At 40.7% G+C, this 16944-nt stretch overlaps 1 protein-coding gene across 20 annotated transcripts in view; it reads right to left on the bottom strand.

Annotated features, from left to right (window-relative positions):
- Positions 1 to 16944, bottom strand: part of FNBP1 (formin binding protein 1) — a 132442-nt gene that overhangs the window by 15901 nt on the left and 99597 nt on the right. For 4 of the 20 annotated variants that reach the window (XM_086324523.1, XM_086324524.1, XM_086324521.1 and 1 more), the window contains exons 7-11: positions 16339 to 16467; positions 14528 to 14674; positions 12343 to 12540; positions 11206 to 11388; positions 1451 to 1560 (exon numbers count right to left, since the gene is read on the bottom strand). In XM_086324523.1, coding sequence (XP_086180649.1) covers positions 1451 to 1560; positions 11206 to 11388; positions 12343 to 12540; positions 14528 to 14674; positions 16339 to 16467 — 767 coding nt within the window. Of the gene's footprint in view, positions 1 to 1450; positions 1561 to 5407; positions 5423 to 8205; positions 8290 to 11205; positions 11389 to 12342; positions 12541 to 14527; positions 14675 to 16338; positions 16468 to 16944 lie in introns of all 20 variants that reach the window. The other 16 variants (XM_086324528.1, XM_086324529.1, XM_086324525.1 and 13 more) reach the window with 5 other exon arrangements.

Raw genomic sequence — 16944 nt, 5'->3', positions numbered from 1 at the left:
TCAGCTTCAGTATCACTGGGTTTCCCTGGCAGCTCAGCTGGTAAAGAATCTGCCTGCAGTGCAGGAGACTCTGATTGAATTCCTGGGTCAGGAAGATCCGCTGGAGAAGAGATAGGCTACACACTCCAGTATTCTTGGGCTTCCCTGGTGGCTCAGCTGGTAAAGAATCTGCCTGCAATGTGGGAGACCTGGGTTTGATCCCTGGGTTGGGAAGAGCCCCTGGAGAAGGCAATGGCTACCCACTCCAGTATTCTGGCCTGGAGAATTCCGTGGGCCACACAGTCCATGGGGTCACAAAGAGTTGAACACGACTGAGTGACTGTCACTCACTCCCTCGATGTCACTGAATCTATGTAGGGCTACCATGTGGCGACTTCATGCCACACAACATGTGGGCTCTCAGTTCCCTGACCAGGGATTGAACCCACGGCCCCTGTACTGCAAGCGTGGCATCTTAGCCACTGGACTACCAGGAAGGTCCCTCAGGTTATCCTTTAAGTCCAAATCTCCATTATTCAATGACTCACTGAAGTCCCTCAGTGAGAATATAGAAAGTGGGGGATTTTCTCTTTTTAAATTACGTGTAGTCAATTAACAATGTTGTGTCAGTTTCAGGTATACAGCAAAGTGATTCAGTTATACATACACGTCTAACTTTTTTTTTTCAGACTCTTTTTCCTTATTGGTTATTACAAAACACTGAGTTGCTGTTGCTCAGTCGCTAAGTCGTATCCGACTCCTTGCAACCTCAGGGTCTGTAGAATGCCAGCAACAGCAGAGACAGAAACGTGTATTTTAAGTGCTAATGCACAGGTAAATGAGAAATGCGTTTTAAACCTGTGCAGAACGTTTATTTTCTCTATAAAAATCATAACTATTAAACCAAATAAATCGCCTATAATGGAAGGTGATTTAAGAATAAGCTGGTTTGCTCAGACATCATACAGACAACAGAATGTTGCGTTGTACTTGTGAAATTCTCTTATCTAACCTGATTCTATAGTCCATGGTGACAATGTGGTAAATGTAGTGCTACTACAGTAAGTGAACACATCCAAAAAAAAAAAAGGAGAGAGAGAACCATAATGCATTTTGTTCCCCAAACTTAGAATAATACCTATTTGTTAAAAGAATCCTCCCCGTCTTTACTTATTTTTATAATAATAATTATTATTTTGGCCATGATGTGTGGCATGTGGGAATATGTGATCTTAGTTTCCCCACCAGGGGTTGAACCTGTGCCCTCTGCATTGGAAGCACAGAGTCTTAGCCACTGGACCACCAGCAAAGTGCCCAGGAATCCTCTCTGTCTTGAATAAAGGAATCCAGTAGACTAGCTATGACCAAACACCTGGCTAAAACAACCACCTAAATTAAAATCTAATTTAGAGCCTCTCATCTTTCCAAACTGAACTCGAATTTCTTAATAAGTCGTTTCAATCCACTCTACCTTTGATCCATTTCCTTTTGGATTTCTTTATTTAATTCATCGACTTTCTGCTGGAGCTTTTTCCTTCTCTGTTCGGGTGGGAGGTTGCTGAAATCTTCTGGTGTCGCGCCCTGCAGATACAAACAGAAATTAGCCAGAAAGCCTCCTTGAAAAAAAGACACCGAGAGAAGCCTGCAGGGAGATTCCCCAGACACCAGGGCGATGCAGATGTCTGCGTGTGTTTTCATGAAATAAATTAAGCTCTTTCCCACGACACCCAGCTGAGATGCAAAAATCCATGCATGCAAACTGCAAAGGCCCCGCAAACCGTTTTCCATGCTGGCCCCGCAGCCTCCGACAAGGAAGGGACCCCTGAGACAGGAAGACATACTTCTGACCCCAGCGAGAATCAGTGAGGAACTAGTCTGGAGACAGTCTGCACTTCGCTGTCAGTGTCGATGGCAACACTGAAGCTTTAGGCTTATGTTTTCTTCCAATAAAAAAACTGGTAAGTGCCCCCATCAACTGTTTCATGTCGATGGCACTGTTCCCCACCCCACCCCCACCCCGGCTGAGTATTCCTTCCCGTCTCTGCATAGAGCCTGAGGCCAAAAGTTTCCACCCCTGTGAAGTGGCAGATGGGACATCTAGTTCCTCCAGGAATGTGGGTGAAAAGGACATTAAGGGAAAAAACCCTCCCCCAGCTCCCATCCACTCTCCTTGCCTCTGCTTCCTCTAAGTCACTTCTTTTTATCACCTTTAGGAGCATCTCAGAGAATTCGCAGAGAATCACCCCCGCCCCCACTCCCCCAGTTTCAAAACCAACTTTTCCATAATGTCTGAAATCAGCCTCAGCTGTTTCTAACTCATCGGAAGAAGTACACTTTGTTTTTTTGCTGTACTACACGGCATGTGGGATCTTAGTGCCCTGACCAGGGATCGCACCCACGCCCCCTGCATTGGAAGGCAGAGTCTTAACCACTGGACCGCCAGGGAAGTCTTGGAAGAAGTATACTTTGATATCTTGATTCCCTTTCAAAAACAACTGCTCTCTTTCCTCTGTGTATATGTTATAAGTAGAAAATATCAACTATGACTTGCCAGACTTTTACCCACGCTTACACATCATTTCCTTAAATGAGGCTATTTTCATAAAGAAAGAAATTTGCTCAATAGCCAGGGATAAGCCAGGGAATTTGAAAAGAGATTTTGCTTTAGAATCCCTTAAAAAAAAAAAAAAAAAGCAAGACAGACTTGCTTGGGAGTGGATGGAAAAGAAGGGACCTGGATAATGTAATTGCAAAATCAGCTTGAGTTTGCCAAGCAGCTTACACAGGGGCTTGTGACTGAAGTTCCTAGGCTGCTTATTAGAAAATGCCAGGCTTCTGGGTTGGAAGTTTGTGATTCAGCAAATAGTTCACCACTGAGGCCACCAAAGACCTTTCAGCTAATATTCTCAAAAACTGTGTGTGCACGCGCGGGTGCGTGCACGTGTTTGAGTGGGACGAGATCTGAGTGAAAGCAAAATAGAAGTGATTATTCCCTAATGCCAACCCAAGAAAGCTCGACTTGCTTCTAAAGCTAAGATGAAGCCAACTAATCTTCAATATAATAATAAAACAGGCTTGTTTTTCCTTTTCCATATAATACTTGAAACCTCAATTGCTTTCCAATTTTCTCAACTCAGTCACTGAGCCCAAAAGCTCAATAGTTTGTTCTTATGCTGAATTGACTTAAATCAGCATGTTTTCTGGAACTGGAGATTTTATTTTCATTTTTGTTTTAATGCTGCTGCTGCTGCTGCTAAGTCACTTCAGTTGTGTCCAACTCTGTGTGACCCCATAGACGGCAGCCCAGCAGGCTCCCCCGTCCCTGGGATTCTCCAGGCAAGAACACTGGAGTGGGTTGCCATTTCCTTCTCCAATGCATGAAAGTGAAAAGTGAAAGTGAAGTCGCTCAGTCGTGCCCGACTCTTAGCGACCCCCTGGACTGCAGCCTCCTAGGCTCCTCCATCCATGGGATTTTCCAGGCAAGAGTACTGGAGGGGGGTGCCATCGCCTTCTCCGTGTTTTAATGCTAGACTGTGACAAAACGGTGGAAGACGCACTGCTTCCGAAGGCAGGAAAGCTAGTAAGTGGTCGACGTTCATTCATTCAGATGCTCTGAGCCTCACTATGTGCTGTGAGACCCAAAGACCTTTCTACAATGATAGAAATGTTTTCACACGTCCACACCATCCGACCTGGTAGCCGCACGTGGCTGCTGAGCCCTTGAAATGTGCCCAGTGCAATTATGGAACTAAATTTAAACATTTTAGTTACATGGGAGATTCAGGTCAACAGTTCCTCTAGATCCAAAGACACTCAGGTCTCTGGACAGTACCTTCAAAAGTTCACTTTGTCGTATTCACCTTTTGAAGCTTGAATTCTTTCAAACAATACTCTAACCTATGATTTATTTTGCCATGAAAGAATTTTTATTTCTGCCTTCGAGTTGGAGTAGATTTTCTGAACTCTTTGGAGGGGCCTCAAAGAGACTGGCCCTACCAGGGTTTGGAAGACAGGCCGAAGGCACGTATGTATATTTTCAATGGCTGTGACTCTAAGGAGATCTTGTTTTACTTGCTATCGGAATCAAACACTTGCTCGCTTGACATGAGCTGCTTCTTGAGATTTATAATTTTTACATCCACCCTATCTTTGTGTAACTTCTTTATCAGCTTCAAAGTGAGGGTATCAAGCAACAATATCTCAAACAGAAAGACTGTCTGATAATATTATCTTTTGCCGCCAGCACCTCAGCAAAAGAACAAATAAAGGGCGAAAAAGAAGCCCTGGCATCTGACAGATTCCCAGTTAATTGACCCACTGTCTCCCAAATTCATACTGATGTTCATTTAAACATCTAGATCTTTCCTTCTTGTAGACACCTTAATCGAGAACTCTTCTCAGGATTTTATTTTACCCTCTAAGAAATGTTCCATTTAATAAAAAATTCTCTTTAGGGCTGGATCAGTTGTCAAATACCAGGTCAGGTCGAAAAAATTATGTATATACTTTTATATATACTCAAGCACATGTAATAGTACATACCTACAAAGATAACCATAAATACTGTCCTATATTCTCAATAACAGTGCGTAAAATGCTGATGTTATTCCTGGTCGGACTGTCAAGTTCATCCTGTCCATGACTTCAGGATACTCTCAGCTGTGGTGTTTGAGCTTATTATATAACTTACACATATCTGAAGAACAGTATGGGTTATGTGGTTAAGGGTTTCTTTTAATAGATTTAATGATTAGTTTGACTATTTACTAGGGCTATGAAATTAAAAGTAGAAAACACCGAACACTAAAGAAATCATTTTAGAAAGGCTTAGGAGGCTCTTTTCATTGTCCATAAAATTGTCTTTGATTTCTTGAATCAGCTACGCACAAGGCACCAATGTATTTACGGAGCAACTTAAAAGTTTCATGACCTTCAACTCTCGAAGGTGCCTTAGACCTGAGTCTGAGCCCAGCATCATTCCTGCATGCCTCCCTCAGGTCCCCAGTGATTGTCATCTGCTTCTGTGGCTCCTGGAGAGGAGCAACTTTCAGCTATTCAATTTGCTTTCATTTAGAATGATTCGATACATAAACTTCCTCATATTTAGTATTTATGTTTATGTTCATATTTAAATAAAGCTTATCAACATCTGTCATCTGTCATCCTCTTAAGACTCCAGTGGTAAAGAAAACCAAATCATGAGTTAAGCGTTAATTTTCTTAATGGGGAAAGATTATGATCACCTCTGTTAGACTCTGGACCTTCGTATTCCAGAGATCTAATAAGGAAACACCAACAAAGCCACACACAAGGGAAACACACATCGACAGTTAACTGTGAAGATAGGTTGCACGAGGCACAGCACCCACAGAATGTACACCGAAAGGCCTGAGTAGATTCAGGACATGCATGGGGTAATTGTGCTTACCAGCTTGAGAGAAAGCTTCGCGTAAAAATCGAAGGGGTAACAGGGAAAAAAAGAGAGAGAGAGAGAGAAACAACAACACATGAGAAGAAGAGGAACTTGGTCCGTTCCACTGAATTAACATAACACATAAATTCAACCTGGCGCTTTGTGAACATGGCTTGTAGCGGATCTGTGCCGAAATTCCCAAGAGGGGCCAATCTACCCAAACCTTTCTTTAGTGGTCATGTTGCCAGAGCAAAGTATAAAGATAGGAAAGGAGAGCTTCCGCTTACTCTTCTGGATTGGTCATGTCAGCCTGAGTATAAATTAGTAAGAGTTTGCAGTCGGTGACATGTCATGATGATAGAAGATGGAAATGATCACAGAAACTTTTGTTCACCAAATTTTCCATGGAAAGTTTCCCACAGACTGGCAGAGTTGGGAAAGCAATGAATTCCACAACATATCAGTAATATTTTTATCTTAAGGGGCTCTAATACATCTGAACACTGGCATTTCCTAAAGGACTAAGGCAAAGTCTCAAATTGGTAAATGGGAACCAAGGACTGGAAGATGCTCTGAAACCCGACCTGCAGGAACCAGGAAGCCTCTCAGCACCAGGTTGGAGGTGGATGCTCTCTCCTACCTGTGTACTGCAGGCACTTCCTGCTATACAGAAGGTGTCTTCTGGAGCTTTCTATCGAACTGGGGGCCCCACCCACAGAGGTTCCAGAGCACCTGGGGAGTTAACAGAAGTTGCTGCTCTTGCAAGTGACCTCTAGGAAACAGCCAACTGTCTTAACTACTGAGGGGTACTTACTCCTCGCTGTGGATTTCCTGTTAATTGCCAGGACACAGCAGTTTGCAATTCTGCTAGGCCTGGAGGTTGGCAAAACTATACCGATTACTGGATCCAAAACCAGATTAAAAGGCATCTCAAAATTAGGAAAAGAAACACTGGTTCTTCAGTGATAGGTGAGACGTGCTTTTTGGCAATAAAGCAGTATTTTGAGAGTTTGGTGCATATTTACTCGGCTGTTGTAATCCTAAAAGTTCAGGCAATTGGTAGGAGGATCCAAAAATACATTGGAGATAGAGTGGCAGAGAAAGTGCCTCTTGAATTTATTTACTTACTTGGGTATTTATTTATTTGGCTGCACCCAGTCTTAGTTGGGGCACATGGGATCTCTAGTTTTGGCAAGTAAACTCTTAGTTGCTCCATGTGGGATCTAGTTCCCAGACCAGGGATCAAACCTCGGCCCCCTGCATCGGGAATGCAGAGTCTTAGCCACTGGACCACCAGGAAGTCCCCAGGGCCCTTTGGTTTTAAATTGGGAGGGAACAGGGTGTTAAAAATTCCTTAACTAGATTTAAAAAATCTTATTATTCAGACTAACTCAAAGTTGATACTTCATTGTGAATAGACATTAAGCTTTTAAAGAAATTTTCCCTCTGGGGGAAAAATACTTTTAAGGAAAGGCATAGCAAGACAAAGTTTTGGGAAGAAAAGATGCAAACTGTCATATTTGTGATCGCTGTCCAGGTAGGCAATCTATATAATGCCTTGAGCCCCTCCTGTAAATTTTAGCACAGATCTGTTTATCACAATTTGAGTTTTTTACAGACAACGCTTTTGGTGCACAGCAGAAAACCTTGCAAATATCTTTCTTGCAAAGCAGATGACCGTATATAAACGTTTCCTCACACATTACCGTGTAAATGTTGCTAATTTGAACTCGGCACTCTACCTGCTGTCTATTAGGCTACTTCCATGGCTTAAGGTAATATATATATATATATATATATTTAAAATTTTATTTATTTTTAAAGTAATATATTTTTTTCTTAGCCATTCCAAAAACAGAATTCTAACATCAAGACTAATAGCACAGGACTATTACCACTTCATAATAAAAATAAGTCATTAGGATTGAGAACAGATCCCAATAGAAATAGGCAATATTGCATTCTCAAATCCAATTTTCTGAAGTGGACAGGTAATGGATAATCTACAAGAAGTGCCATCAGTATAATCTTTTTAACGACTGTAAACTGGTTTTCCATCTTAAGTTGCAAGCCAGCCAGTTAGATCCTTTTAAATTAGAAACTGAATCACCTGCCAAGAGAATACTTTGAAAGGCTGCATTAAGTGCGCTGCGCGACACCTGAAGTACTAAAAAGCTGTCAGTTTCAGGCAACGATTATAGAGCCTGGGGAGCCACGAGTGTCAATAACACATGAGGGCACACAGAGCTGGCGGGTCCATGTGTTATTGGGCCGTCACAGGTACTAACCTCAAGTACAGAGAAAGGGGACAGTGAACACGAATATGTAAGTGTCTGTGGTCTAAGGTCCATGGAAGGTCATTTCACTGCTCTGTGACCTTGCTCAGGCTTCGCTGATTTTTTTTTTTGGTTGTCCTTTATGGACCCATCTGTTTCAGATGTGCATGTGGGTTAGGGAGCCACACACGGCCGTCTGCGAGACTGCCATTCTCCTGTGACCAGCGACGTTTTAGGGGTGAGATTCTGCCGTAAAATCACACTCAGTGACACCAGCTCAGACAGCAGTCCCAATCCACGCAAAGGGGAGAAACACAAGCTCGGCTCGCTGACGTTTTTAGGAAGCTTGTTATTGGAAAGTTCGGCCCCTTTTTCCATGCAACTTTCCGGGATGAAGAAGCCTGTGGTTGGGTGGGTACAAGGAGGCTTCTCCCGCTGTCTGGGTCAGAGAGCACCTGGGTCCCCAGTCTTGGTGCTGTCACAGGGGTTAGTGCCTGTGCCGTGACCGCACGACCTGGCCGTCACAGGTAAACTTACAACATAGTCCCTAGCTTCAAAAGCATACGTGGGTTTCCCTATCGTCCTCTTCATGAGTTCTTTGTGAAAACAGAGAGCCTGAGTCTGCCAATAATCAGCAAGAGAACAAAGTAAATCAAATGAAATTAACCAGAAGATTGTAACATCTGACAAACAATTGGTAGGGATTTTCAAAATCTTTTGATCAATGTTGATGGTATTTTTCCATACAATGAACTCTAAAGTGTGGGGAGCGGGGAGATAGGTACATATTTTAGATTTAGAAGGCCCTTACTCAGATCAGGAAATCTTACGACAGTAAAGTCACACTTTGTAGACTGCAAATTGAGAACACACAATCTTGCTTCATTTTTCTTTAACTTACATAAAGATGAAATAGTGGTTAATAATGGTGGCATGCCAATCTTTAAAGATGTTCAATGAAACATTTTCTTACAAATGTGAATGATTTACAACAAAAAATATTTTATCCTACTTATTCAGAAACAAAATCAGTTATGTGACAAAATATTTGCATTGCATTTACACATTCTGATAATCAGAAACAAATGATTAAAATCTAGATCAGAAAGCTGCACAGCACCATAAAAGACACATTAAAGTCACAGATTTGTTATTCTCCTAGAAGCCTTTCCCTGTCTTTGGTGCAATAATCTTAAAAAGTGGAATAAATGAAATACTAGTGAGGACTGTATCATTTTAGTTAGGGATCCTGTAAACCACGTACGTTCTGTTTTGAAATTGCTTTAAAATCAAATTTATTTCCCCAAACTTCAGATTTTTTTTAAACTTCCTTATCTTATTTCTATGATGCATTTCCTTTTCTTTTTTCGCACTGCTATTTCCTGAAGAAAAGCACATCAAATCTGACCCTAAAAACAGATCAACTAAAAATGAGAGAAGTAAAAATATGTTTATACTTATTTACTGATGCCTCATGTGTGTGTGTGTTTATTCTCAAAAACACACTCACCGTTTGGGAAGTTTCTTTTAAAGATAGAGGTTTGCTGAGCACAGATTTGAGGCGTAAGAAATAAAATTTATTTTGCTAATTATGTTTTTTTTTTTTTAAAGAGAAGGGCGTTCCTTTAATTTATCAAAATAACCCATTTCTCACTTCACTGTTTTTGTTTTCAAGTGTTTATTTTTTTCCTAGCCATCTTTTCTTATGCTTATTGATTACTGACATTCTCGGTCTCTTCCTAAACATTTAGAGAACACATGAAACATGCTTCAGAAACCATTTGCCACCAAGATTGTGATGTTGACGGAAGAACGGGATAGATACATACACAAACAGTGAAAAACCATGAATATTCGACATTTTTCATTATGAGATTACAAAAGACAATGCAGACATATTTTTATAAATATAATAAATGAGTGCTCTGTAAAGGTTTTGGAAGCAGCAGAGGTGGGGTAACTGTTTTACAGTTAATGTAAAGCTTCCTAGTTGATAGTCTAGTATAGCGACCTATAGTCATCTGTTGGAGATTCTCCCATGAACAAGGAGCTGAGATGGATGGAGAATTAATTCTAAAAGCCAGCATAATGGAGATCTAATTATAGAGTTCAACATGAGCCACCATCCACTGCTGAAGCTATGTTCTGCCTTCTGACAAAGGCGCTTTTGAAATCTTCAGGAAATTAAATTTGAATTCTTACCCTGATATGCTGGGTAACCTTAAAACAGGATAATTCCACCAACTATACTCTTTGCAGAAAACTCAGATTTCATTACCAAAGCAATCAGCATATAAAAAAATGAGGGTTTTGCCCCTTATTTTAAAAGGTAACAATGTAGCTATTTTTTTTAACATCTTTTATACACAGAGGAAAAGAAAAGAAAAAATTTGTTACAAGGAACATATCTCCACTACAACCATATTGTAACTCTCACAGACCAGAATAAAAGAAAACCTTACCACATATGTGTTTAATGTTTGTTTACCCATTATTCATTATAAAGAGTGTTTTGAGATGGCTTAGACTGACCATTTAGGTTTATTCAGGTGGCTACAAATGAATGACCTTGTTCCAATTTTTTTCTGAAAAACCAAACTGGTATCTGCTTTGGGCTGCTGATCAATTCCATAAAACCCTGTGACTTAAGCACACGCGATCTTAATCAGGACGGCAAAACTGAGTCAGTCAGAATAAAACAGGTTCTTCTTGAGTGTGAACACATAGACTCTCAGATCATAAACAGGTTCTCTGGCTTTAAATCCCGGCTATATATCTTCCTAGCTTCATCTCTGTAGGTACCAGTTTGCTTATCAGTAAAATAAAGAAATCTTAGTACCTAGGTTCATAGGGTGGTTGACAGAATTAAATAAGCACGTAAAACAGAGTCTGGCAAAGGACATGTCAGCTGCTGTTACGTCACCCTTTCAAGATACGTACTGCACTAGCTCTTATGCAGTCAGATCTGTTCCCAGATATCTGATCAACATCTTGTAAATTCACTGAAAACAGCTAAAGAAACCCCTGTAACCCATACCATTTCCCTGCAGACCTGGAGGCATAGCTCAGAGAGAAGTACCCTCTTTATACACTGTTTCAGTAATTATTAAGCAAATATTTTCTGACTATGCAGTGATTTTCACCTCTTCAAATGTTGCTAGCTTTAGAAACCAAATTTAAGTTTCCATTTTTTAGTTAGATCAAGGTAAAATATTAATGACTTAGATATTTCAGAAAGGAAATGAAGCAAGGTCCCACCAAAATGGATTAGAGACAAAAAAGAACTCTGGCTGGCTGGCTTCCCCTCTCTCTCCTTCCATCCATCCTGCTTCCTTCCTTTTTCTTTTTCTTTTTTTTTTTTTTGCTCTCTCTGTGCTCTCTGTGGCTCTTCTTTCTGGCTATAATGAATCATAGGTTCTTATTGTTTTATGTTATGGGAAAACACAATGGAGTCATTCACAAACAAAATTAAGTTATGCGGAACAAAACACGCAACCAAAGCGCACCAGAGAGACAGGACTTGAGAGGAGAACTTACCCCACGCTTTAGACTCCTGAAGCAGTGGATTTTGGGTTTGGAGGTCATGAACTCGTTGAAGCGATGGGAGAGGGGTTCCTTTTGCTGCTTGGGAGACTGGGGGCCGTTGGGAACAGCAGAGGGTGAGGCAGAGGCAGGGGGAGGTGGGGGAGGCTGATGGGGGGATGTTAAAAGGGACATAAGCTACGTGTAAGAGATGGAGCGGTGACAGAGTAAAAAATCAGAAACAAGAAGATAAGACACAAAACAAAAATAAGCATCAAATAATATTTGAAATCCAAAGCAAGTCAAACACAAACAATTAAAAATTTAGGCCATGGTCCAAAGGAAAACATGGAAGGACATGTTAAATGGAGAATATGGTGAAAGTGGGAGTTTTAGTAAGTAAAGCAACAGAAGAAGAGCAAGAAATATCTGACAAGAAGCTCATGCAGACTTTGACATGCAAACTACCGTTCTAACTAGGTACCCTAACCCAGTCTAAGCCAGAAGGGTAAATACTTCTAGGCCACCTAGACTAACACAGCTGGATGGGAGAAAATGAAAGTCCTTAAATGCTAAGGTTGTGAAAACAGCAAGACAGTCTTAAAACGAAATTTTAAATTATTCTAAGGTTAAAGCGGTTCATGTCGCCTCGATCACCCACTTTATGCCCAGGTTAATGCTGCCATGCACCTACGTATCACACTCTAGAAAGAAAATAAAAAATGTTCATGGATACATATGTTAACATGAGCTCAAAACCAAGTTGTTAATCCATGGAAACCATTTCGATTAGAGATGCTGATACATGGTTATAGAAATGTGGCACAACGTCCCTTCTCTCAGCCCAGGGAACCAGCAATCTAGGAGACTTAGGAGTGAAAGGCGTGATGCGAAACGGCCAGAGGTCAGTAGTCTGTTAGTGTGGGTGACACGGTGCAGGTGATAAGTGCATCTGAAATAAGACAAATGGCCATGGCCAAGGTACCACCACCGAAGAGAGATATTGCCTTAAAACAAAACAGCACACTAGCCTTCTGTTTGCATTCTGAAACTACGAGCTTAAAAATCTTCATTCCTTTAAAGACTAAAAGACAGAGTGAACATCTCCACACCTTGTAACACTCATATCACACTGGGTCCAGTCATCAGTACCTTATTTTTTTTGATGAATGGCCATAACTTTCCTTTGGATTTGCCACCAAATTTGAGCTCTGATTTGCCTTCTCCTCTGGAATTTGAAAGGCTGTTATCTGACACAGTGCGTTTCATAGGCTGAGTGTAATCCTCAAATTCAATGTCTCCTGGAGGCTCGAACCCAGACTTATAAGCTTCTACGACCAGCTGTGAATCCTGCAATGATACCCATCACACACAAATATGTTCCAATCTATGTAAATACTTTCCACACACTGAACTATGATGCCCTCACACAGATGACATTCTAAGGAAGTTATACTGAGTAACAAATTTTTTTCTAGTAATATTTTTATCATTTGAAAGAATAACTTGTAAAGCTATACATGTAGTTGAGATTTCAAGATAATTTTAATAACTACTTTTCTATATTTAGAGAAATGAATATTAAGAACAACTTTGCCAAAAAGCAGAAAAATTGGGTCATTTATTATGCAATTCCCTTGAAAAATTGTTGTTGCTTAGTTACTAAGTTATGTCTGACTCTTTGCAACCCCATGGACTGCAGCCCTCCAGGCTCCTCTGTCCATGGGATTTTCTAGGCAAGAGTACTGGAGTGGGTTGCCATTTCCTTCTCCAAGGGATCTTCCTGATGCAGGGGTCGAACCTGCATTTCCTGCTTGGCAGGCAGATTCTTTACCACTGAGACACCTAGGAAGCCCTTCCCTTGAAAAATGCAATAATATATAAACTGATTCTCATCAGAAGGTCTTAAAGCAATTTGACATACACAAAGTCAAGGCAAAAAAAGATGCTCCCTCCAATTTCTTTGGTTCACTGTGGTTCAAAAATTTATCGAATATTTTCCTTTATATATATATTTGTTCACTAGAATGTAAGCTCCCTTCTGTTTTTCCTCCACTGCATCCCTCGCACCTGGATGATGCCTGATGATAATGACAGAATAATTATTAGCTGAATAAATGAGGGAACTGACTGCCTACTCTGTGGTGTCCCCCTGCTAGGAACTTTGAGTTCAGAGTCTTTTCGGGGTCAGGTGATGAAGACCAATGGGTAAGGAAATGACAACCATCGTGTCCAAGATAGATAGATGTACAGTTAAAGTATTACAAAAGCACCTGTGACTTGTAATAAAATTCTAACTCAATGATATCTGATTAAAAAAGAAAAATCTATTAGAGAAGACAATTTGGAAAGATCTCAACTTTCTACCATGAGCCCACATTTTAATTTGTTGTAGCTATTTTAGCTAACATGGAATTTGTAGGTGTGCCATAGATGTCAGTTGTCTTGTAAGAGCCAATCATCCTTCCTTCTGAGTAATAAGAACCCTGATTTTAAGCTGAGCACACGGCCACCCAGCAAAAAAGCTTCACTCTCCAGCCTTCTGTACAGCAGGAAGTGGCCCCAGGACTAAGTTTTGACTTCTGAGATCTCTGAGATGTAGGCAGAAGCACAGTGAGCAATTTTAGAAAGCTTCTTTAAATAGATAGTGTGGACTCTTCTCTATATAATGCTTTATGGAATTTGGATGTGATGGCTGGAGCTATGGAAGCCATGTTGAGTTTGAAAGTCATATCATCAAAAGTTGTGAACTAGGAGAAGCCTGAATTCCTGAGGATTTGCAGATCATTTGCCCACACCGCGGTTGGACGCTCTGCCTGGCAGACATCTTCATGTGGGAGGAAAAACAAACTCTTAAGACACTCTCTTGTCATTGTTACATGAACCTAAACCTACCCTCTCAGGCTTCTCTGGTGGCTCAGCAGTAAAGAATCTACCTGCCAAGCAGGAGACGTGGTTCAGTCCCTGGGTCAGGAAGATCCCCTGGAGAAGGAAATGGCAACCCACTCCAGTATTCTTGCCTGAGAAATCTCAAGGACAGAGGAACCTGGGGGGCTACAGTCCTTGGGGATGCAAAAGAGTCAAACACGACTTAGTGACTAAACAGTGACAACAAAACTTAGTAACATCCACAGTCCCAAATGCGCCAGGGACCACACTAAATCCAAAACACGGAGGGCTGAATTTAAAAAACTCTGAAAAGGTATTGCCATTGTTGAAAAGTACTTGTGACCACTGAAAGCAACTACTCTCAGATGACTGAATATGGTCACTGTGGGAAGGGACAGGGAAATAATGGAACCACAGTTATACATTAAGTCCAAACTATAGTACTTACATTTTTCGGATCAATTGACTCGGCTGCCTTTACGATTCCATCCAAGCATTTCCCAATGATGGGAATCACCTGCCGGTCCAGCTCTGCGTATGTCTTCACTGATTCTCCAATTCTCACTATCCTCCTCTCCTCCATCTCTTGTATTTTCTGCAACATTAGAGTTTGCATAAAATTAGTTTGGTTTACTACTATTTAAAGAAGTTGTTTTTTGGCAGCATTGTTACCTCTAAAAAATTCTCTAGGAGGGAAATAGGCCTACAAAAAGGTTCGAGTTAGGGACTTCCCTGGCGGTCCAGTGGTTAAAACTCTGCCCTTCCACTACTGTGGGCAGGAGTTTGATCCCTGGTCAGGGAACTAAGATTCCTTCATGACGCTCGAGGTGGCCAAAAACAAATAAAAAAAGGTTAGAGTTAAAGCAACCATAAATTTCTTGTGCTTCTACTTTAGCCAGCTGGACACATACTTTACTAATTGTGAGGCTGTCTAAATGTACACTTTACACAATTCCATTCCAATTTCAGTAAGAACCTGAAATGCAGGTAGTTTTACTATTAATACCATTTGGTTCAGTTCAGTTCAGTTAATGGATTTCAAATATTTCCTCCATCTTTGAGCCACTGTTTCATCCTTTACCAAAAGCATGGCATCCAGGTTAACTGCCTTGACCCAACACAGGCTGAGATTAACTAGTGTACCTTCCTTCTACAAGTTGGGTGTTTTTTTTTTGTTTTTGTTTTATTTCTTTTTAATTGAGGATAATTGCTTTACAATATTGTGCTGATTTCTGCCATACAACAATGTGAATCAGCCATAAGTATACATTTGTCTCCTCCTTCTTGAACCTCCCTCCCAACCCCCCCACCATCCTTCCAGGTTGCCATAGACTGCCTCGTTGAGCTCCCTGCGTCATACAGCAAATTCCCACTTCCTATCTGTTTTACATATGGTAATGTATATGCCTCATTGCTACCCTCTCAATTTGTCTCACCCTCTCCTTCGCAAGCTGGAAGTTCTTGTTTGCTGTGTAGACACCAGGGTACACATTTTTGTTATTTTTTCTACAGTGGAACTTGAAGTTGTAAAAAATTCCCATAGTGGGAGAACAGCATCATGTATCCTCTCTCACACTATTCTTGACAACTTAGAGTAGCCCAAAGAAAAACAGTCCAAAGGAAAGACAACAGGACTATCAAAACAACAGTGAGCTATCACTTCACACCTGTCAAAACGGCTATCAGGAAAAGTCTACAAAAACAAATGTTGCTGAGGATACAGAGAAAAGAGAACCCTTGTACACTGATGGTGGGAATGCAAATTGGTGTAGCCCTTTGAAAGCAGTATGCAGGTTCCTCAAAAAATAAAAATAGAGCTACCATATGATCTACTCCTGGGTATATATCCAGAAAAAAAAAAGAAAACATTAATTCCAACAGACACATGCACCCCAATGTTGACAGTCATCTGCTCAAATCCTACAACTGTCTTCATGTTGCTCTGACTCCTAAAGGTTAGTTTGGCATTTTTGTGAGCAGAGTGGTCCTTTTAGCAAAAAGAGTGTTAATGTAAGAATCACAGTTCTAAGTCTGACCAAGAATGGTTGCAGGGTCAAACTAAGGAAACTTACAAAGTCTATGGATTAATCTTGAAATTCATGTTACATTTCATCTTAATGTCAGTATGTGCTTAATCTGAAATTTTTTTTAAAGTGATTTGAGTTAGAGGAAATTTAGAATGCTATAAATACTTGGAAATCATGATTCCAAGTAACGTGTTTCTAAACCAAGCAAATCTGAGAGAGCTGAACCACTTACCTGAAAGATATTGGGAACGTGAGTGTGGTAATATTCATGCTGCTCGTGGTTGAATTTCTGTAGAATTGATGAGTAATCTGTTTTGCTGTCCTCTGCCATTTGATGACGCGTTTGAGCTTGCTGTCGTGCCTTAAGGCAAAAAATGAGAACTTCCCATGTTTATACATAATATATAAAAGCTTAGGATTGCAAACTGGAGGGACTGGGGGTAGGGGGTGTCACATTTTCCTCAAACATATTCTATTTACCAGGTGCTGGTTTTTTTTGAAAATTGTTTAAACAACCCAATCCAAAATAGGGCAGAAGACTTGAAGACACATTTCTCCAAAGAAGACCCACAGATGGCCAATAGGCACATGAAAAGATGCTCGATATCACAAACTATTAGAGAAATGCAAATCAAAACAACAGTGAACTATTGCCTTGCACCTGTCAAAATGGCTATTAGGAAAAGTTTACAAATAACAAATGTTGGTGAGGATGTAGAGAAAAGGGAACCCTTGTACACTGTGAATTGGTACAGCCCCTATGGAAAACAATATGCAGGTTCCTCAAAAAAATAAAAACAGAACTACCATATGATCCAGCAAGTCCACTCCTGAGTGT

This window comes from Bos grunniens, chromosome 11 (genome assembly GCF_055505025.1).
Source record: "Bos grunniens cultivar Pamir isolate PY7600 chromosome 11, Bosgru_T2T1.0, whole genome shotgun sequence".
Lineage (NCBI taxonomy): Eukaryota > Metazoa > Chordata > Mammalia > Artiodactyla > Bovidae > Bos > Bos grunniens.
This window is presented reverse-complemented; position numbering and strand designations above follow the sequence as displayed.